General features: G+C 61.9%; 1 protein-coding gene across 1 annotated transcript; it reads left to right on the forward strand.

Annotated features, from left to right (window-relative positions):
- The first annotated feature begins 2,531 nt into the window (after positions 1–2,531).
- OS9 (OS9 endoplasmic reticulum lectin) lies at positions 2,532–19,032 on the forward strand. Its single transcript, XM_044995186.1, has 15 exons — positions 2,532–2,734; positions 8,332–8,508; positions 9,155–9,218; positions 10,036–10,112; positions 10,495–10,593; positions 10,839–11,040; positions 11,535–11,684; positions 12,168–12,262; positions 12,823–12,865; positions 13,544–13,632; positions 13,916–14,149; positions 14,701–14,899; positions 15,493–15,660; positions 17,284–17,396; positions 17,617–19,032. Exons 1-15 carry the CDS (start codon positions 2,561–2,563, stop codon positions 17,752–17,754), a joined length of 2,022 nt encoding a protein of 673 aa, XP_044851121.1. The 5' UTR covers positions 2,532–2,560; the 3' UTR covers positions 17,755–19,032.
- Positions 19,033–20,525: the final 1,493 nt, after the last annotated feature.

A 20,525-nucleotide genomic window follows, 5' to 3' on the forward strand; every position in this document is an offset into this window, starting at 1 on the left:
CCCCAGAAATCTATGCTGTCTTCCAGCAAAAGCAAAACACAGCACAACCAACCATATCTGCTAACTAGTGTAGAATCATACCTAAAACTGGAACCACAGTCCCTCTCTACCGCCGCCCAAAACTCATCCCATTTGCCACTTCTGTTCATCTGGCAGACCCGCAATACTAAGTCTGAAACCTCCCCATCTCCCTTGAAAACAGGGATGGAATAATCACTCAGACGCTCAAAGCCCCACGGATTTCAGCGACAAAGCCCTCACTCAGACACTGATGGACCCGTCTCACCTGGCAGCTCAGGGGTCCACTGCCAGCCCAGCCCCACCACCCTCCCAGAGAACAGCTGAAACAAACACAACAATCACCAAGTCCCTCTACCTGCAAACATAGGATCTGCAGCTTCGCCCTCTCTGCCGTTCCTCTTGCCCTACTAAAGGATGTGTATTTGGGGGTGACAGAGGACCACAAATTTTCGCAAAGAAGCTTCGTGCCAGGGAGTTCTATGTCTCAGCTCCGTAGAAGAGTATAAAGGCCACAGGGTTAAGTCACTCGGGGTGACCCGAGACACATTTTGTCACATGCAGCCGGACAAAACCCAGCTCCTTCTTCCAGCCCTATGTGCAATAAGGAAGTGGGGTGGGGGCAGAACAGGGGCCAGCATATTGCTCAAGAACGAAGCTCCGGGTGCAGGGTGGCATGTCCCAGCTCCTTCAGAACTGTCCGGCGGTCGCGGGGATGTGTCGCTTGGGTGACAGAACGCTTATTTGGTCACGCACGGTCAGTCACAACTCAGCTCCGTATTGATTTAATCAACGAATTAGTTATTGCAATTTTGATCACATCCAAGCACACTCATTGGAGGAAACTTCTAAAAATTCTATCTTACACTGATGCATTTTAAAGTGAAATTGGCCACAACCAAGGAACTGGGGACAAGGAACCAATGGCAGGACTAGGGCTGGTCTACACTTAAAAATTAACTCAACCTCGCTATGTTGCTCAGGGCTGTGAAAAACTGCATGTCCTGAGCACTGTTGTTAGGTTGACCTAACGCCCGGTGTAGGCGTGCCTAGATCAAGGGATGAATTCTTCTGTTGACCTAGGTACTGTCTCTTGGAGAGGCGGATTAACTGCACGAACAGATGTAGGAAGCATCTACGCGTCGCTGTACGGCTGTAGTGTAGACAACCCCTCGGCGCCGGTGACGGGGGTCTGCCGTATCCCATCGTTGGGAGGGTTCGCAGCGGGCTCCCAGCACACGTGGAGTCCTCATGTTGCCGGCACAGAGGCCCGAGGCGACAGCAACAGTGGTTCGTTGCCCGGTGTGCTTCGCTTCCAATAAACACACCAAGGTGGAGAAGCAAAAAAAAGTTTATTTGAGCCCAAATAAGGTGGTGCAAGGGAGACATATCAATCTCAAATCCTGCACACCCATACAAGCGGTTTTCCTCTCTTTATACATAACTTCAGCTAAGCATTCCCATCACCCCCACACTCCTCCTCTCCCCCCACCTTTCATTCCCATGCAGCAAATACACTTTGCAATAGCAATTACCATAAGCAATTAAGTCATACTTGGCAAAAAACATTTTAGTTCGTTAGCAACTCTTCTGTGATCAGTTATCTGTACTTTCCCACCGTGGGGGCTACGTTCTCATGCATATAACTTTAATTACAGCACCTGCTTTCCGCCTATCTTATTTAGTATTGGCTACATCTAGTATCAAGCAACCTTGCCACTGCCAGTAATTAGCACATAACACAAAAGGTTACAAAAGTTTAGTAAGGCTAACAAAAGCACTTTACATAAAGGTACTTTGGGTCACATAGGCCCAAAGCCATCCTCCCGAGTTACCTAGATTTATGCCTAGTGACACCAACACTCAGAAGTGCCACATGGCTTAGATCTTGCCCCACCAAGGCACCTGGGCTGCCCCCTTCGCCTGCCCCCTTGCATGGGCTCCACCCCTTGCCCGCCATGTTGCCTTCCGCCCCTCCCCATGGCTTGCCCCATCACCCACCCCCTGTCCATCACCTCCCACTGAGCCTGGGCCCCACAAACACCCATCGTGTGGCTCAGCCCCCCGGGTGACCCTATGCAGCTTGGGCTCCCCACTCATGCCTCACCTGGCCCCGCCCCCGCCCCAGTGCCTGCCACATGGCCCAGGCCCTACTGTGACCCCAGTTTAACCAATCAGCTTGGCTCCCCCCCGTTAGTAAGATACAATGTTCTACAGGAGTGTTGTTCTCTCTCTGGGCTGCTCTGGCCCTTTAAGAGCTCCCATGAACGTCATCAGCCGAGGCGGTCCTCGCCTTCATGATTGGCTCCTGAGAGCTCTGACTCAGCCCAATCCGTCCTCGCCAGATGACAGCCGCCTCCCAACCCCACTCCGGCTTCGCTCCTCAAGGGCCAGGCCAGAGGATTCACCAATGAGAAGCTAGCACTGCTGATTGGCACAGAAAAGAACCAATGGCTGGGCTCTCTGCGGCCGCGCGGACGGGCCCGAGCGAGGCGGCGCGGAGGAGGGCGGAAGCCGCGGAGAGGGCAGGCGGCTCGGGAAGATGGCGGAGGCGCGACGGGGCCGGGGGCTCCCGGGCCCGGGGCTGCTCGTGGTGCTGGCGCTGCTGGGGCCGGGGCGGCTGCTGCCCGGGGCCGCGGGGAGCCTGAACCTGCAGGAGCTCAACGAGCTCAAGTACGGGATCGAGATCGCCGCCGAGCCCGTGCTGGCCGGGCAGGTGCGTGCCGGGGGGGCGGCAGGTGCGTTCGGGGGGGGGCAGGTACAGGGGGTGGGGGGCATCCGGTGGGGCGGGCAGGTGCGTGTGTGGGGGGGCGGGCAGGTGCAGGGGGCAGCTGGGGGGGCGGGCAGGTGCGTTCGGGGGGGCTGCCGGTGGGCCGGGAAGTACGTGGGGGGGGGCCGGGCAGGTCTGTGCGAGGGGCAGGTCCGTGCAGAGGGACATGGGGGGGGGGGGGGAAAGGTGCGTGTTGGGGGGCTGGACGTGGGGGGAATGGACGGGGGGGGCCAGGCCTGGGGGGTGGACGGAAGAGGTGGGGGGGACAGCAGGTGTATGCCGGGGGTGCGGATAGGTGGGTGTGGGGGGCCAGGCAGGTGCATGTTGAGGGGGGTGGCTGAGGGTGGGGGGGTAGGTGCAGGGGGGTGATAGGCACGTGTAGGTGGGGTGAGTGAGGGGAGGGGAGGTAAGAGGGGGCAGGGCAGATGTGTGTATGGGGGGGATGGCTGGGGGGCCGGGCAGGTGCGTGCGAGGGTGCAGGTCCGTGCAGAGGTACGGGGGGGGGGGAAGGTGTGTGTTGGGGGGCAGGGCGGGGGGGGGGAATGGGCGGGGTGGGCCAGGCCTGGGGGGTGGACGGAAGAGGTGTGTGGGGACACTGGGGGGTGCAGACAGGTGTGGGGGGGGGGGCCAGGCAGGTGCATGTTAGGGGGGGTGGCTGAGGGTGGGGAGGTAGGTGCGGGGGGGCGATAGGCACACGTAGTCGGGGTGAGGGAGGGGAGGTAAGAGGGGGCAAGGCAGGGGCGCTTGTATAGTGGGGGTGCTGAGAGCCATTGAACCAAACTGTAAACCCTGGACATAATGGAATCCACTTCAAGCCAAGGGGTGCGTCAGTCGTTCCCCCAGTCCCCCTAGCTCCAGCACCTATGGGCCGGGGTGCCAGACTGGGGGTTGAGAGCGTCTGGTCTGGGTCAGGCTGGGGGTGATGGGGCCCCACTGGGTAGGTGGTTGGGGGACTAGAGAGGTTGGGTGTGTGGGGGCCAAGGGGAGGCCGAACAGGCATGCGGGGGGGCTGGGCCAGGGTACAAGTTAGCTGGGGAATTGGGGGAGCCAAAGTGGACCCAAGGAGTTGAGGGGCCAGGTGGGGGCAGGACCAGCCTTTCTGTGGGGGGTGGGTCGGGGAATGAGCCGTTGGGGGCGAGGGAGAGTGGAGGGGGGGGGGGGGACATGGCACAGGAGTTGGCACTGAGTGGGGGAATGCCGGGGTGTCAGGGAGTAAGTCTGCGGTTTGAGGGGGGCTGGGGTGGGGTAGGGGGGTGAAGGGGGTGAGGGGTATACCTGGGCAGGAGGAGGGGGGCAGGCAGGAAGAAAAGAGGGCTGGAGAGCAGGGGCCAAGGGGCAGAGACGTCCCGGGGAGTGGCAGGTGATGGGGCTGAGTGGGGGGAGCAGAGGTGTTAGGGGAGGTGGGTCTGGTGAGGGCCTGGTTACCAAGCGATATGAAGTGCAGGTTAAGGGCCAGGCCCGTGCGGAACTCCCCATCAGCCCTCCCACCCCCCACCATACCCCCAATTCTGGGGCCACATTGGACCTGGTGCCCCTAGAAAACAAAGCCCCTTTATTCTGTTCCCGACTACCGGCCCCATCACGGCGCAGGCTGAGGCACCCCCTCGCCCTTGCCCTGTGCAGACTCGGCAGCACTGGCAGGACACTGCCCCTGGCGCCTGTGTTTACTTCTCTGGCAGGGGTCGAACAGCTGCACTTGGGACTTCCACCATCTGGTGCCTCCCCTTTGCATGTGACAAAGGGACGCCTGGGCGGAACCGGCTGAGTTACAAGATGTGGTTTAACGCTATTGATCTCCCCTGGGCTTTGAAATGGCTAATTCTGGCGCGGCCACGTGCACCTGGCCCTGCTTTCTGGCTCCCTGCCTCTCGGGATCAGCGACGACTCCGGAAGGGTGGGGGAGAAGGGCAAAGACAGATGGAAATACCCTAAGAGCAATGTCGCCGTCTGACAGCAAAACACCACCTGATTCTTCATTCACAGCGCTGGCCCAGAGGGAGACTCGGGCTAAAAGCCTCTGTTTGGAAAATTGGCTTGTGTTTGCATCCTAAAAGCTTCCCGTCAGCTACTAAAGTGCAGGAAAGGACTCTGAATGGGTCACCCTGCACCTTATTTTGGGTACCCCGTGCTTTGTAAATACTCGTCTGCGCCTTGCTGCTTTGCTTTGGCATAAATTCGAAGACGAGCCCTGTGACCCTGGGTAAAACTATTTTGGTAAAGAAGAAATCGCGACTCGTAACCAGTGTAGTTATGCCAGAATAAAATCTGTTCGTAGGGCAGGGCCCTCATTGCTTTGTGCTTTGTTCCCCAGTACTCCGGTTCTCTCGCTCTTTGTCTCCCCAGAGTAGAATCATAGAATCTCAGGCTTGGAAGGGACCTCAGGAGGTATCTAGTCCAACCCCCTGCTCAAAGCTGAACCAATCCCAACTAAATCATCCCAGCCAGGGCTTTGTCAAGCCGGGCCTTTAAAACCTCTAAGGATGGAGATTCCACCACCTCCCTAGGGAACCCATTCCAGTGCTTCACCACCCTCCTAGGGAAAGAGTGTTTCCTAATATCCAACCTAAACCTCCCCCACTGCAACTTGACCATTGCTCCTTGTTCTGTCGTCTGCCACCACTGAGAACAGCCGAGCTCCATCCTCTTTGGAACCCCCCTTCAGGGAGTTGAAGGCTGCTATCAAATCCCCCCCCACTCTTCCCTTCTGCAGACTAAATAACGCCAGTTCCCTCAGCCTCTCCTCGTAAAGCATGTGCCCCAGCCCCCTGATCATTCGTGTTGCCCTCCGCTGGACTCTCTCCAATTTGTCCACATCCCTTCTGTAGCGGGAGGCCCAAAATGGGACACGATACTCCAGGTGTGGCCTCACCAGTGCCGAATGGAGGGGAATAATCACTTCCCTCGATCTGCTGGCAACGCTCCTACTAATACAGCCCAATATGCCATTAGCCTTCTTGGCAACAAGGGCCCACTGCTGCCTCCTATCCAGCTTCTTGTCCTCTGTTATCCCCAGGGCCTTTTCTGCAGAACTGCTGCTCAGCCAGTCGGTCCCCAGCCTGTACCGGTGCCTGGGATTCTTCCTTCCTGAGTGCAGGACTCTGCACTTGTCCTTGTTGAACCTCATCCGATTTCTTTTGGCCCAATCCTCCAATTTGTGTAGGTCCCTCTGGACCCTCTCCCTGCCCTCCAGTGTATCTACCTCTCCCCCGAGACTGCGGCTTGCCACGTGTTGCACAGCGGGGCTGCGATCTTGGCTGAGGTCCGTAGATGCTACCGGCATATAAATAATAGAGCCCCCTGCGTTTTGGTGCCTGAAGATTTATTTCCATCGGGGCGGCGCTCGCGAGAGGTAGCCGCATCCGGAGGTGGCGCAGCTCCTGCCCTGAAACGTGGGAGCAGCAGTCAGACAATGGCTGGGGAAAGGTGGGGGACGGGGGGTGATGGCTGAGGTGGGTTGGTAATTCCATGGCAGGCTGGATAATGGGGCAGACGTTGGACTGGGAGTGTGTTCCTAGACGTCTGCCTGTCGTGTACCAGCGCTTCCTCGTTACTCTCGTTTACCTCAAGCCCGTCCCTTCCCGTGACTTGATTTGGTTCTTTCTCCGAGGTTGAGCTGTCTCTCCTACGCTTTCGCGGTTGCATGGAAACCAACCTTCCCTCTACTAAAAGCAGAAGCGGCTCTTTGGGCTGCCGGGTGCCGTGGGGTCTAGGGTCCTAGTGCCCCGCCATGCGGACGGATGCATTGGCTGAGGGGTCGGCACTGGGGTCCTCCACCGAGGATCCCCGCCCTTGTGCAGGGGGAGTGGTGGGGGGGGGCGGGGGGGGGGGTTGAAGCGCTTCAGAATCCTGAGACAAGGTGCAGGGGGGTGGGGAGGGGGTTTCTGCTCCAGATCCTTTACTCTGGGAGCTGACCCCTGAGCAAAGGGGGCTTTAGCAAGGCTTGTGGGGGTGTCCTGAGGTCAGGCGCTTTGGGGTTACAGGGGCTGTTGCTCTCAAACGACCCCCAGTCCCCTCTGGCTGATACCCAAGGGGGGCTCAGTTTCCTCTGGGTGCCAGGCAGCCCGTTAGCGCCGCCTGCTCCCTGGGCATGGGGCTGCGTGGAGCTGATGCCCGATCGATCGTCGAAAAAACCCTCTCTCATGTCGAAGGCCTCGTTTCCAGGCCCGCTGCGCTGCCAGCGACCCGGCAGAGCAGCAGCTCCGGGTCGGGAAGGGTTCAAGCAGGCAGCTGGCGCAGGGGTTGAGGGGCGAGTCGGAATAACCCCAAAACCACCCCAAAGTCTCAAGAAAACCCCTGCCCCTGAGGTGGCCAAGCCTGAGGCTAAGGGAGGACACCTCGCGTTTGGGTTTAAGGATCTCCCTGGCTGGGCACCGACTTCCCGCCTCCTGTGCCCAGGAGCTTCCTAAAGGGGAGGTGGAGTTGCATTTACAGCTGCTCCTGGGGCGTGATGCTCCTGCCAGCGCCACCCGGGCACTGCCCGTTTTCACGGCAACCTGCGCTGTTTGCCCGCTGTTCTGAGCCCCCCCCGCCCCCGCTGCCTGCTGGACTCTTTCCTGTTCTGATCAAGGACAGCCCCTTTGCAGGGGGGCCGTGGGCAAGTTAGAAATCCACCGATGGGCTCCGCCACAGCCTAAAACCCGCAGCATCAGACAGACCGGGGGTGTCCTGCGGGGATAGCCAGGCGAGAGCCGCTGCTACAAGCGGGGCACTTTCTGAATGGGCCCATTGGCGCCGATGGTCCCATGCGTCCCCTGGCACTGCCGAGCAGGTGTTGGCTGAACTGGAATGGGGCTGGGTTCGTTTTTTTGCAGGGGGGCCGGGTTTCAAAGGAATCTGGGCCCCGTTGTGGTGGGTCTGTACATATGAGGGTCCTGACGGAAATAATACCCGCCTCTTACCTAGCGCCGTTCAGCGGCCGACCTCAAACCGGCTTACAAAGGTCAGTGTTACTAGCCCGGTTTTACAGATGGGGAAACCGAGGCACGGAGCGGGGACGTGACGTGCCCCAGGTCGCTGGCAGAGCTGGGACTAGAACCTGGGTCTTTTTGAGTCCCAGTTCGGTGCTGTACCCACTAGGCAGCACCGACTCTCACAACTGACATTCTCAGGCCTAGAGTTGCACTGGTTTAGCAAAAGCCGCCTTGTCAAAGCAGGGTAGCGAAATTGGTGCCGAGTCCCTTGTGGCTGCTCCGCTTTCAATTTCAGAGCGGCCAGTCCTGCCACCGACTCAGAGACCTCTGTTAGGTCACCTCTTTGTGCCTGAATTCCCCCCTCTGGAAAACGGGGGTCGTGCTCCCCACGCTCCGGGAGGGTTAGTGAAATCGTGGTATGGCAGGAACCCGAGAAAGGCAGAGCATCTAGCTACCAGCTGCTCCTTTTTGCTCCATGGGACCTCTGCCAAGATTAGCAGCCCTGGATCGCCCGCTGCGGGCATCCTGCCCTCCGTAGCACTCGGTCTCCGGGCCGGCAGCGCCTGCGTGGCGAGCTGCCGGTCGCGCGGGCCCCGTTCGCCTTCGCTGATTTCGCCGCCTGCGCTTTCCTAGAGCAAGCCAGAGGACGTGGTGATCGTCTCGTCCAAGTACAAGCAGAAATACGAGTGCCGGCTGCCCTCCGCCGCCGTGAGGATCCACCAGGACGCCGAGGAGCAGCCGCAGAGTTACCACGGGCTGGGGATCTCGGATCTGCTGAGGCCGATGGAGGCTGCTCCCTGCCTCGTAAAGGTGAGCCTGCCGCCGCGCGCGCTGGGGGATGGGACTGAAGGGTGCAGGGGGCCGAGGGGTTGTGGTGCCCACAGGCGCTGCCCACCCTTTCCCAGCCTCCCTCCATTGCAGCCGTTAACGAGGCTGAGGGACTTGCTTCCGTCTTGGCCTCCTGTCCTGAGGGGGCTGATGTTCAGGGGTTCCTCCACGGAGGTGCCACAGCTGTCTCCCCACTTCCCTGCTGAGCTCTCAGTCCGGAGCACCTGATCCCAGCAAGCCGGTAACATGTCCTCACACGGAGGCAGGCAGCAGGACTGGCCCAGCAGGGGCCAGCGTCAGCTCTGCCCCGGGGGCCTGGCCGTTGGTGTGAGCGCTTCCCTCAGAACGTCCCGGGCGGAGCAAGGGAAGGCCCAGGGGGTTTGTAACTCCAGGATGTAGCTTTAACTGCTTGTCGAACGGAGCCACCGCTGGCTTTGGCCTCCCTTGTGGCTGCGGCCTGAAGCGAGGCCCGGACTGGAGGACAGGTTCGCTGGGGCGATCTCCGGGCTCCACGGCTGGGGCCGTGGCCGACCGCAGGTTTGGGGGGGGGGCGTGTGAAGGTTTTGGGGTGCGGGGTTGGCCTTGGCCTTCGTTGACCTTAAAGCCGTTGCTGCTGCCTTGTTCCCAGACCAAGGACTGGTGGACGTACGAGTTCTGCTACGGGAAACACATCCAGCAGTACCACGTCGAAGGTAATCCTCGCCTTGCCACGTCCACCGGCTGTTTGCTGGGGCCCGGCGGGAGGGGGGCGTGTGGGCGGAGGAGACAGGCCCGAGGATGTGTCCAGCTGACTGGCCTGGGCTCGCTCGGTGAGTTTGGCTGGGAGCTGGGAAAGCCGCCCAGTTTCAAGGCTCGGGCTATGAAAGAACCTGGTGCGTCAGCCCCAGCTGTGCCCAGGCCGGTGGCGGCATGTAAAGGGCAAAGGGGCCGTGGCTACTCTGCTGCGATCACTTTCATTAGATCCCCTCCCACCCCCGTGGCATCCTGTATCCAATCCCCCTCTCGTCTCCCTGTCACAGTTGTGGGCTCACTGCACCGCCGCCCCCCTCCGCGAGCTGCACAAGGGGTGGCCCCCTAAGGTCTCCTCTGGGTGGAAACTGACACACCCAGCGCAGCTGCCGAGCGTCCTGCGCGGGGTGCTCAGGGAGGGGACGCTCGGGGTTTGATCTCAGGGAGCTGCCTGTAGCAAAAGGGGTTTTACCCCCCAAAGGCTGGGCCAGCAGCCAGCCCTTTCCCCGAACCTGAGCTGGTCCAGGATACCGCGTCAGGGCGAGGTATTTACATGGCTCCTGATACCTTGTCTCCGGTGGGTCTGTCCTCGCACTGAGGCAGGTGACGCTGTCGTCCCCACGGTCCCGCAGGAAGTCTGGGACAGAGCAGTGTCCTGAGTCCCAGGCGAGTGCTGGAACCACTGGCCACCCTTCCTGGGGGGTGTCTCTGTACGCCGGGGCCCCCCAGGGTTTAGCGCACTCTAACACGGGTCGCTCTGTGTCGCTGTTTGTTTCCCAGAGTCGGAGATTAAAGGAGACATCCTGTACCTCGGGTATTATCAGTCGGCGTTCGACTGGGACAACGAGACTGCAAAGGTTGGTGCTTCTTGGGCCTCCTGTGTCATGCTGAAGTGTGAACCCTGGTGCTGTAGGTTTGGGAGAAGGGGGGTGGGCTGGGCTGGGGGTTTGGCTAGCGCTGGCTCAGCAGACAGGCTAAGCAGTTCAACCCTAAGTCCTTGCAAGCTCCCTCTCCTGACAATGGGCCCTGCTGGGCAGAGCAGGGGACTGACTCGCTGTGTGACCTGGGAGGTAACTCTAGCTGCCTCGGTTTCCCCATCTGTAAAATGGGCCGACGATCTCCCAGGAGGCCGAGTGGCTTGGTGTGTGGGGTGCGTTGAGATCCCCGGGGGCAGCCTCTTGCCCAGCTCAGCGTGGACAGTGACGCTTTAATGCCCTCATCCAAAATTCACCTTCCCAGGCTTCGAAACAGCACAGGCTCAAACGCTACCACAGCCAGGCCTACGGCAACGGCTCCAAGTGTGACCTGAGCGGGCAGCCCAGGGAGGCTGAAGTCAGGGTAAGTCGGGGGGGAGCGCGGGGGTCAATTCTCTGGAGTTGGGGGGAGCCGGGGAGACTCCCTGAAGACAGAGGGGGCAGGGCAGCCGCTCTCTGGCCTGGGTTATCTGCTGTTTAAAATGCCAGCAGTGACATGGGGAGGTGGGGAAGGGGTGGAGGCGGACGAGCCCCTCGGGCGCGGCAGGGTGCCCGGCAGGACTCGCCGTGAGCCCCAGGGCACCGTAACCCTGTTCCCCCCGGCGGCAGTTCCTGTGCGAAGAGGGCTCTGGCGATTACATCGCCCGGGTGGACGAGCCGCAGTCCTGCTCCTACGTCCTGACCATCCACACGACCCGCATCTGCCACCACCCCTTCCTGCGCCCGCCCTCCACCGCCGCCCCACAGGCCATCCGCTGCCACCCGGCCCTGAGCCCGGCCCAGTACGTCGACTACGTCCAAGCCCAAGTGTGTGAGTATCTGGGCCGGGGAGGGGGGGCTGGGGGACTCGGGTCTAAATCTGAGCCCCTCCCAGGGCCTGCACCAGCAGCTCGTGGCGGGGCTTGTCCCAGCCCAGCAGATCCCAACTGTCTGTAGGGCGGGTTCTCGGGCTGCCCCGCCCCTTCCCCTCTGGGGTGAGCGGGTTCTCGGGCTGCCCCATCCCTTCCCCCTCTGGGGTGGGCGGGTTCTCGGGCTGCCCCGCCCCTTCCCCCTCTGGGGTGGGTGGGTTCTTGGGCTGCCCCGCCCCTTCCCCTCTGGGGTGGGCGGGTTCTTGGGCTGCCCCGCCCCCTGGGGTGGGCGGGTTCTCAGGCTGCCCAACCCCCTTTTCTCCCCCGGGTGGGCGGGTTCTTGGGCTGCTCCTCCCCCCTGGGGTGGGTGGGTTGTCGGGCTGCCCTGCCCCCTCCTTCCCCGGGGTGGGCAGGGCCCCTGTGGTGACTCAAATCCCATCTGTGGTGGCCGATGCAGTCGACACCAAGCGCAAGGTGGACGAGATCTCCGAGGAGCTGAAGACCCTGGACACGAGGCTGTGGAACCAGCGAGATCCCAACCCTGCCCCCCAGCGCCCGGCAGGAGTGGACCCAGCCCACCCCCTCCACGAGGAGCAGGAAGCGGACGGTACGGCAGCTTCTTCGCGCTGATCTCTGGGTGCTCGTGAGCCCTGTGGGCAGCCCTGTCCTCTGCCCAGGCTCGGGGCTCTCTGCTGGGCTCTCCTGGTGCGACGGGCCGTGCGCCTGGCGGGGGCCCCCTCACGCCCCTGGGGACGTCAGGGAGGCGCATGAGGGTCTGGTAGTGCCCCAGCGCCAGCGCTCAGGCAGCTCGCTGGGCGTAGGTCGGGCCGCGTGGCTTCAGCCTTCCCCTCCGCGTTCAGGAGCCGCCGCGCTGAGCATTGACGAGGTGTCGTGGGCGCTGCGGGTGAGCGAAACAGCTGGGCGGGTCGGGGCGAGATCCTGCTCCCCAGACGGAGACCCCCTGACTGCCTAGGACTGGAGTAGGCTGGCGGGATTGGGCATGTGTGAGGTTTACTCAAGGGCCTGAGGCTGCCCCGGAGCCCCAGGACTTTCGCGGTGCGGGTGACGTTTTCTCCTTGCTTTGTGCCAGCTGCTCCCAGGGAAACCCCCAGACCTGGCCTGGGGGCCGACACCGACTTCGGCGATAGAGCAGTAGGAGCGGGCGGGCTGCCGGACCCCACCAAGGTAACCGCTCTGTCCTGCGCCTCCCCCCGCACATGGTCTCTCTTCTGGCTTTGCTGGCTCGCTGTGATCTCAGCCAGGAAGCTGGCGCCGCCGTGCCAGGCACCGCTCCCGCTGCTCTCACCCTGGGGTGGGGCGTGGGGTCAGTGGCAACTGTGTCGAGGTTCAGTGCTGGGCGGAGGGCAGCAGCTCCCCCTCACTCCGCCCCCGCCGAGCCCCCGCCAACTCCTGTAGTGATCCTGGGTCTGCCACCGCGTGAGCAGCACGTCGATTGTCTCCCTTCTGTCCCAGCCAGACCTTCTCCTGCGGGACGCCAGGGTGGGCAGCTGCCGAGTCCCGCGACTGGGGAGCCGTTCGCCCTGTTGCGTGGCCTGGCGTCTCTCTGGGTAGGACAAGGCTAAACAGCGGTGGCTTTGCGGTTGGTAAATCAGGAGCCCGGCTCCCCGGTGCTGTAGCTGGTGCAGTTATGGCTGAGTAATTTCTCCCCTTGCCCCTGTTCCTGGGGGACCTGCGTCTGGAGTCCCCCGTGTCCCTCTAAACTCCCGGTGTCGTTCCCGCTGCAGGAGGACGAGGCGGTTGTGAAGCCGGCAGATGATCACCTGGCTGGTGAGTGTCTAATAGAATCCTGGGGCAAACCTCTCTGGCCCATAACTACACAGGGCGGGTTGTGGGGTGTCCTTGGCGGTGGGGGGGGGAGCCCGTCTGGTGTCGGGCTGTAAATTTGGCAATAACAAGCCAAAGGTCATCTAGTGAGTGTTACCATGATTTGCAATCCTGGTCTCGGATGTGGTGCTCACACCAATGGCCATGAAGCCACCGGTCCGTTTTATGGCCCTGATAAAACACAGGGGGACGTCTGCCAGGAGGCTGGAGCCAGTGCGTCAGCTCTCCGAGTGATCGGACGAACCTTCGCTGGCAGACAGTGCCTGGCGCTCTGGGACGTTGGGGGTTAAAGTCTCTGCCTCCGTGGAATCCCGAGGGTCCTCTGCCTGGTTCTCCTTCAGAAGAAGGAGGGATAGCTCAGTGGTTTGAGCGTTGGGCTGCTAACCCCAGGGTTGTGAGTTCAATCCTTGAGGGGGCCATTTAGGGATCTGGGGCAAAAATCTGTCTGGAGATTGGTCCTGCTTTGAGCAGGGGGTTGGACTAGCTACCTCCTGAGGTCCCTTCCAGCCCTGATAGTCTATGGACTGCCTTGGCAAGGGGCAGGATCTGCCTGTGCCGGGAGGGGAACGGTTCTTTCCAGCACAGAGCCTCAGATGCTCTTGTTTCTCTGGCATCTTTCAGATTTCCAGCAAAAAATCCACTTCAAAGTGATCCGGAGCCCAGGGGATCTAGTCCAATTTATCGAGGCGCTGAAGGAGAGCACCAGGAAGGTACGTGGGGGCCTGGCATGGCGTTCTCCATCTAGCACTGAGTTTATTCCCTCTGTTAATGTGAGCTGGTCCAGGCCTTTTTCTGTGCCTCAGTTTCCCCCTCGGGGTTGCCAACCCTCCCTGACTACACAGGCCAGCTCTGAGATAGATTCATGTTCGTTCCCTCTGAAGCACCTGGCGTTGGCCGCTGTCAGAAGGCAGGATACAGGGCTAGAGGGACCTTTGGTCTGACCCCATGTGGCTGTTGGGTGGGGAGTGTCTAAAAATCCTGTTTCCCCCCCAGGGGAAAGAGAAGGCGAGTGAGTCGGAGAAGAGCCAGGAGGCCCCGAGGGCCGAGGAGGCTCCGGCCGCTGGGAGCGAGCGCCCGGAGGAGGAGGAGGACGAGGACGACGACGACCTTCTGGGGAAGTTTGAGGAGGAGCTGGAGGACATCCTGCTGCCCAGCTCGGAGCGGGCCAAGCTGAAGGAGGAGGTGAAAACGGAAATGGAGAAGCAGTTCGACAACATCATTGACGAGGTGAGGCTAAGGGAGCGGCCCCTGCCCACCCCCCATCCTGTGTCTGGTGCCAGGGTGTCCTCTCTGCCCTCCCTGGGGCACAGCCGGATCCCGACGGGCGCAGACCCTCGCTGCCGTCGGGGTGGCTGCTGGAGTGTGGGCAGCGCCCCTTCCCCGCAGCGTGGGGGGACCCAGGTGCCGGCTGCCCATCCTGAGGGCATCAGGAAGCGTTCATGCCCCGCGGGCACGTGGATATTCCTGCCAACGCTGTGCTCCCAGTGGCCTCTCCCTGCCCCTTCCTTTGGCACCGTTCCTTGTAGCCATGACACTGGTGGGGTCACTGGGGAGCGATCCCCGAACCTCTGCCTTTAACTGCTTGGGCTCAGGTTTGGAGGCAGTATTGCGTCTAGCCACTAGGGGGCGACGGAGCCACACCGGTAGGGTGCTCCCTAGCCGCTGTGCCCCAGGGCAGGGGGCAGGGTGCCCTCGCTGTGGGGCTGGCGTCGGCGGGGTCAGATCGCTGCTCTGCGGCCCGGCCTGGCCTTCGGGCGGTAACGGCTCCCGCCCCCCAGGTGGAGGGTGAGCTGGAGACAGAGGGCCCGAAGGGCGAGTTTGACCGGACCCACGCCTCCAAGTCGCTGGCCTCCACCCTCAACAAACTGATGGACAAGCTGGATGGCGGCAGAGCGGCCGAGAAAGGGGAGGAGGAGGAGGAGGGCGAGGGAGACTCGGCCAGGAGCAGCGCGAACCACTTGGATGAGCCAGCAGCTGGTATGCGCCGGTTCCCCGGGCTGCTTAGATCCACCCCTGGGCTGCTCCGCCCGTGTCATTTCAAGGGGGGCGCGTGGCACGCACTTAAAGGTGTAGTGTCCGGAAATCTGGCCCTGGCCTCGCCCCATCTGGCCTTCTTCCCCCCCCCCCCGCCTCCGGAGCTGAGCTTGGGGATCACCCCCCCTCGTAGATCTCCCATGGGAGAGGTGGGGCTGGTGTCCGGGCTGGGGCAGCAGTGGGGCTGAGCCCTGTACAATGCTCGGAGCAGAGGGGTTGGGATTGCTGCTTCTCTCGCACCGCCACCCCCAACACGGTGCCGGAGGATGGGGGGGGGGGCACCACCGGCCTGGGGAAGCACTTTCTGACGGCCGCTTGGGGCTGCGTAACCCCAGCGAGAATCCCGGAGGGAGATGCCCAAAGGGGCTTGGCAAAGTGGGGCCGTAACTGTCAGCATTTGCCCTCAGCGGCCTGGCCTCTGCCCTTAGACATCCGTGAGCGGTGACAGCTTTGGCCATCGCGCACAGAGCCGCCTGCCCCCCCCTGCGGTGCCACCCCTGGGCGCTGAAGCCCCTCTCTGTACCCTTCTGTCTCAGAGGCCGACTCGGACGGGCGCGTGAAGGTCAGAGTCACTAGGATAAAGCCAGGCAGCCCCCTGCAGAAGGAGCTGGGGGTGAGAGAGATGGGCAGCGAGAACCCGCAGCTGCGACACATTGAGAATGTGGTTAAGGACCTGCTGGAGAGAGAGGGCCTGAAAGCAGAAGGTAATGCTGGCCAGAGGGAAGGGTACGGGGGGGGCTGGGGTCGGCACTCCCTACTGGTGGAGAGGAAGGGGCTGCCTTGGGGTTACTGGGGGAAGTGAGGGGCTCTTCTGGTAATTGTAGGGCCCTCGAGAGGTCAGCTAGAGTCCAGCCCCCGGCACTGAGACAGGACCAAGTAAACCCGTGACCATCCCAGCCAGGGCTTTGTCCAACCTGGTCTTAAAACCCTCCAAGGATGGGATTCCACAGCCTCCCTTGGGAGCCTGGTCCGGAGCCGAGCTCCCCTTAGGGTACGTCTACACTTACCTGCCGGTTCGACGCGGAGAGTTCGACTTTTCGGAGTTCGAACTATCGCGTCTGATCTAGACGCGATAGTTCGAACTCGGGAAGCGCCGCGGTCGACTCCGGTACTCCACCTCGGCAAAAGGAGTTGGCGGAGTCGACGGGGGAGCCGCGGAGTTCGACCCCGCCGCGTCTGGACGGGTGAGTAGTTCGAATTAGGGTACTTCGAATTCAGCTACGCTATTCACGTAGCTGAATTTGCGTACCCTAATTCGACCCCCGCCCTTAGTGTAGACCTGCCCTTAGAGTTCGACATCGGACCGAAATCTCCCTCGGTGCAGGTCAAACCCGTTGCCTCTTGTCCCACCTTCTGTGGATTTGGAGAAGGCGCGACGGGCCCCCTCGATACGCTAAGGGCTGTCGTCCGGGCCTCTCTCGGCCGGTCTTAATTCAAGACCAAACGTGCCCAGTTTTGAAACCTGTTCTCACAGGTCAGGTTTTCTAAACCTTTTATCGTTTTTGTGGCTCTCCTCTGGACTCTCTCCAGTTTCTGCCCCCGTAAAGTGTGACACCCCGACCTGGGTGCAGTGCTTCGGCTGAGGCCTCACCGGTGCCGCATAGAGCGGGACAACACCCCCCCTCCCCCGGTGCATTACACACAATGCTCCTGTTAATACACCCCGGAATATTATCCTTTTTTTTACAGCTACCTCACGTTATTGACTCATGTTGCGCTTGTGAGCTGCTGTAACCCCCAGATCCTTTTCAGCAGGATGACCGCCTCGCCCAGGGGTGGCCAACCTGAGCCAGAATTTACCAATGTACATTGCCGAAGAGCCACAGTAATCCGTCAGCAGCCCCCCATCAGTCCCCCCGCGCCGCTCCCAGTGCCCTCTGCCAGCCCCACTGATCAGCACCTGCCCCTGTCTCCCCGCACCTCCCGATCAGCTGGTTCGTGGGGTGCAGGAGGCTCTGGGATGGAGCGGGGGAGCGAGGGCATGGCAGGCTCAGGGAAGGGGGCGGGAAGGGGTGCAGTGACTGTGACAACGGTGAGGGCCTGGATTCCCATCAGGATTACGCTTAAGGTGCGGACCACTGGAAGTAAAGTCGCATCCTCTGGGATCGCCCACCAGGGGGTTTCCCATCGCTGGAGAAACTTCCCCTCCTCGCGCGGCGGCCGCAGAAGCACTGTCCCATCGGCCCCGCCGTGTCTACATTGGGGGCTAGGCTGGCATAGCTGCGGCGCTCAGGGGGGTGGGGGTTTCACACCCCTGAGCGCTGGAAGGGTGGAGTCGAACTTTGAGCCAACACGAGGGCTAACGCTCGCGGCGCTTTGATCGACAGGTAAAATCGAGATCAAAATTGTGACGACAGGGGGCTTCGGGGATGAGGACGATACCCACTGGCTGTCAGACGAGGACACCAAGAACCTCAAAGACATTTTCTTCAATATCCTGGTGAATGCAAGTTTAATGCTACATGGGGTGGGGCCTTTGGGGCTTGGGGGTGGGGCCTTTGGGGCTGGAGGGCGGGGCCTTATCTTGCCTCTTCCATCCAAGCATTCTGCAGCTCCCTGCTGGCAGGGGGGAAGGTCGGCCTGCCCCGACTCTCGCCCCAGCTGCTGGTGTGGGATCTCCACCCAGTGCCTCCATGGGCCCCTGCTCTCTGCCTCTCCAGATCCAGGGCACGGAGGAAGCTCACAAGGAGCGGAGGCGGCAGCAGGAGCTGGAGGACAACTACCGCTTTGTGTGGGGGCAGCGGCAGGAGGAGGCGCCAGCGGCCGGCGGCACCGACTCGGAGGAGCTGGATTTCTGAGCAGGCGCCGGATGATTGCCTGCAACCCCCACCCCCCGAATGTCCCCTTGACTCATCTAGTCGCGTGACCAGATAGCAAGTGGGAAAAATCAGGTTGGGGGGTGAAGGGTAATAGACACCTCTGTAAGACACAGCCCCAAATATTGGCACTGGCCCTATAAAATCGGGACATCGGGTCACCCTATTGACTAGTAACCCAGGCACCATGGCTTCTCTCCAGAGGATGCCCGGCGGGGCCTGGCACCCACCAGCACTTGGGGGTGGGGGACACCTATCGCTCTTGTCCCCACGGCCGGCCAGGGGGCCTCTGTCTGGGATGTCTCCTGCTAGGAGGATGGAGAGGGACTGGCTGGTTTCCATGGTAACTGACGGCAGGAACATCCTCTGATCCCTCGAGGAAGGGTGGGCGTGGGCTGCAGCTGTGTGACCCGTCTAGCACACGCTAGCGGGTTCCATGCACCAACCCGCCTCCCCATGAGAATAATGGTGTCTCCCCACCCATGGGGGCTCTGCCGGCTGGCCACTCCCTCAGGAGCAGGGGCTGCGGGGCCTCCGCATTTCATAGAGCTGGACTCCCCCGGGGGAGCTCTGCCCAGCGGAGACCAGGTGGCAGGGAGAGGCTGCTGGGTGCCGCCTGCAGGCCGGGCGGGCAGGAGGTCAGGCTGGGCACAGGGATCTCCCCTGCGTGTCTGCGGTGCCTGGGCAAAGGGAGGGCGGAGCTGGAGCCCTGGCGTTTCGCGAGCCAGGCACGTGGAGAAATGCCCTTCCGTGCCTGCAGCTGCTGCCAGGTTTGGGTCTGGAGCTGGGGGGCGGGGCCTGGAGCCTGGTTAGCTCCTCCCACTCCACTGCTAAACCTGGCAGGAGCTGGGCCGCATCGCCTGTGGCCTCCCCAGGGCCAGTGCTCAACTGTAGCAGGGGCGGTGGCTTAGGTCATTTGCATAAGTCGTTACCCAGCATGCTCTCCTTGCCCTGCTCAGCCTGGGCTCCGGACAGAGCTGGGGGCATGGGAGCGTCGCCGTGCGCAGGAGCCGGGTGAGAGCAGGAGCGCAGAGGGTTAGCGAGACCTCACCGTGGTCCCCTCTCTGCCTGTGGCAGCCTCTGAGCCCATCTGCCCTCTCTCCTAACGAGACGATTCACTTTCTCTCACAAGCGGCGGGAAGAAAAGGTCTCCCCAGCCCCTGCCCGCTCTGCGAGGGGGTGGGGGGACCCCGCTTCCCAAGGGAAAGGTTGAAAAAACCATCCACGACTCAATTTGTATCAATAAACCAGGCTTGACTAGTCCGCTCCCTGTGTCTAATTCCCTGCGGCGGGGCGGGGCCGCGAGCTGCCCCTCGGCGCGGCTCACGTTCCTTCCGGGCCGCCAGGCCTCGTGCCATCTGGAAACGAGCATTTCCTGCCGCATCACGCTGGCTCCTGGCGAGCAACCCTGGTTCCGTCCCCCACCCCCATCCTTTGGACCTCACCTGGGGTCAGTGACACCAGGGAGGCCCCCAGGCCCCCGCTTGCAGCTCATTCAGCTAAGGCCGGTTTCATGGCTGAAATCCCCACAGATCTGCTCAGGTCCGGGAGAACCACGTGTTCCTCACTGGCACCCCCTTGCTCCCTAACTGTCCTGGTCTCGGGTGAGACACACTCTGGCTCCAGGGCCCTCGCTGGCATCTCCCAGCTGCCCAGAGGCCTTTAATGTAACTCCCCGGCCTCTGGGCAAATGAATCCGCAGCAGCAGCTTGTTGCTGGGGTCTGTGCCCTGGCTTTTCCCTTGGCACGGGCACCAGGGAGTGCGGCTGCCAGTTACTGGAGGGTTCCAGCCTTGCTTTGCCCAGGCGAAGAAGTCACCACGCCAGGTGTGCGCGCAGTGCTACAGTCTGGCAACAGGTGGCAGCACCTGTCTGAGTTGTGGCAGTGCCACCTTTACCGGGTGATGCCAGGGGGAAAAGAATCTCTGCTCCAGGGAGGTGGGTCAGGTGCTGCAAGTGGCTGGGGGGAAGCTAGGCCAGCCCCCGCCTACCACCCAGAGGTGAATGATGGGGGGCGGGAGTGAGCAATCCATCCCCCTCCCCTAGCACCTACCTTCCTGCCCCAGCTCACGGGAGGCCACACGGGGTAGGACCCAGCCACTCCTCCAACCTCCCTGCTCGCGAGCTCTGCCCTCTGCGGCGGATCTGCCTGCTGCCTTGGCCGCTCGGATGCGGAGGTCACAGGCAGCTGATGGCAGCCCTGCTCCGTGCAGTCCCCCCATCCTGCCGCCTCCCCCCACCGCTCCCTCGGGCGGAGCTGCAACCACGACCCCTCGCCCTCTGCCTCACTGGGTGCCTCTGGTGCTGGCCAGCTGTTGCCCTTCTCCCCGGCACGTGCCCCAGGCGGGATGGGTAGAAGGCCCATCCTGCTCTGAAGACTGGAAACAGGGTGACCCCTTGGTGCTTCTGCGTCCTTGACTCGTGGGCTGCCTCCATCCCCACCTCCAGGCCTGCTCTGGCCTGTCATCGCCCCTTCCCAGCAGGAGGAGCGAGGGGGCTGCTCCCCCCGTCCCCCTCTTGGTGGTCACTGGCCCCAGTAGTGCCCCGTTTTCCCCAGCCCGTATGCCTCACCCAGCCCTTACCCAGCAGCCGGGCTGCCGTAGACGGGGATGGGCGACTGTTTTCCTGCTCTTCGCACATGGGCTGGCCAATGTCCCAGAGGGTGAGGAAGTTCCGGGCCTGAGCTCGCCCAGAACTCTTCCCCGAAAAGCCCTTCTGTTTGTTTGCTCTGCACGCTTCCTTGTTTGGCCAGCA

The sequence above is a fragment of the Mauremys mutica genome, chromosome 20 (genome assembly GCF_020497125.1).
Source record: "Mauremys mutica isolate MM-2020 ecotype Southern chromosome 20, ASM2049712v1, whole genome shotgun sequence".
In the NCBI taxonomy this organism is placed as follows: Eukaryota; Metazoa; Chordata; order Testudines; family Geoemydidae; genus Mauremys; species Mauremys mutica.

Excerpts from the sequence above, each read along its gene's own strand:
- OS9 (XM_044995186.1), top strand. The coding sequence starts at position 2,561 with ATGGCGGAGGCGCGACGGGGCCGGGGGCTCCCGGGCCCGGGGCTGCTC. Across the intron at positions 10,594-10,838 it reads CCAGGGAGGCTGAAGTCAGG|TTCCTGTGCGAAGAGGGCTC; the intron begins GTAAGTCGGGGG and ends CCCCGGCGGCAG. Across the intron at positions 12,263-12,822 it reads GGCTGCCGGACCCCACCAAG|GAGGACGAGGCGGTTGTGAA; the intron begins GTAACCGCTCTG and ends TTCCCGCTGCAG.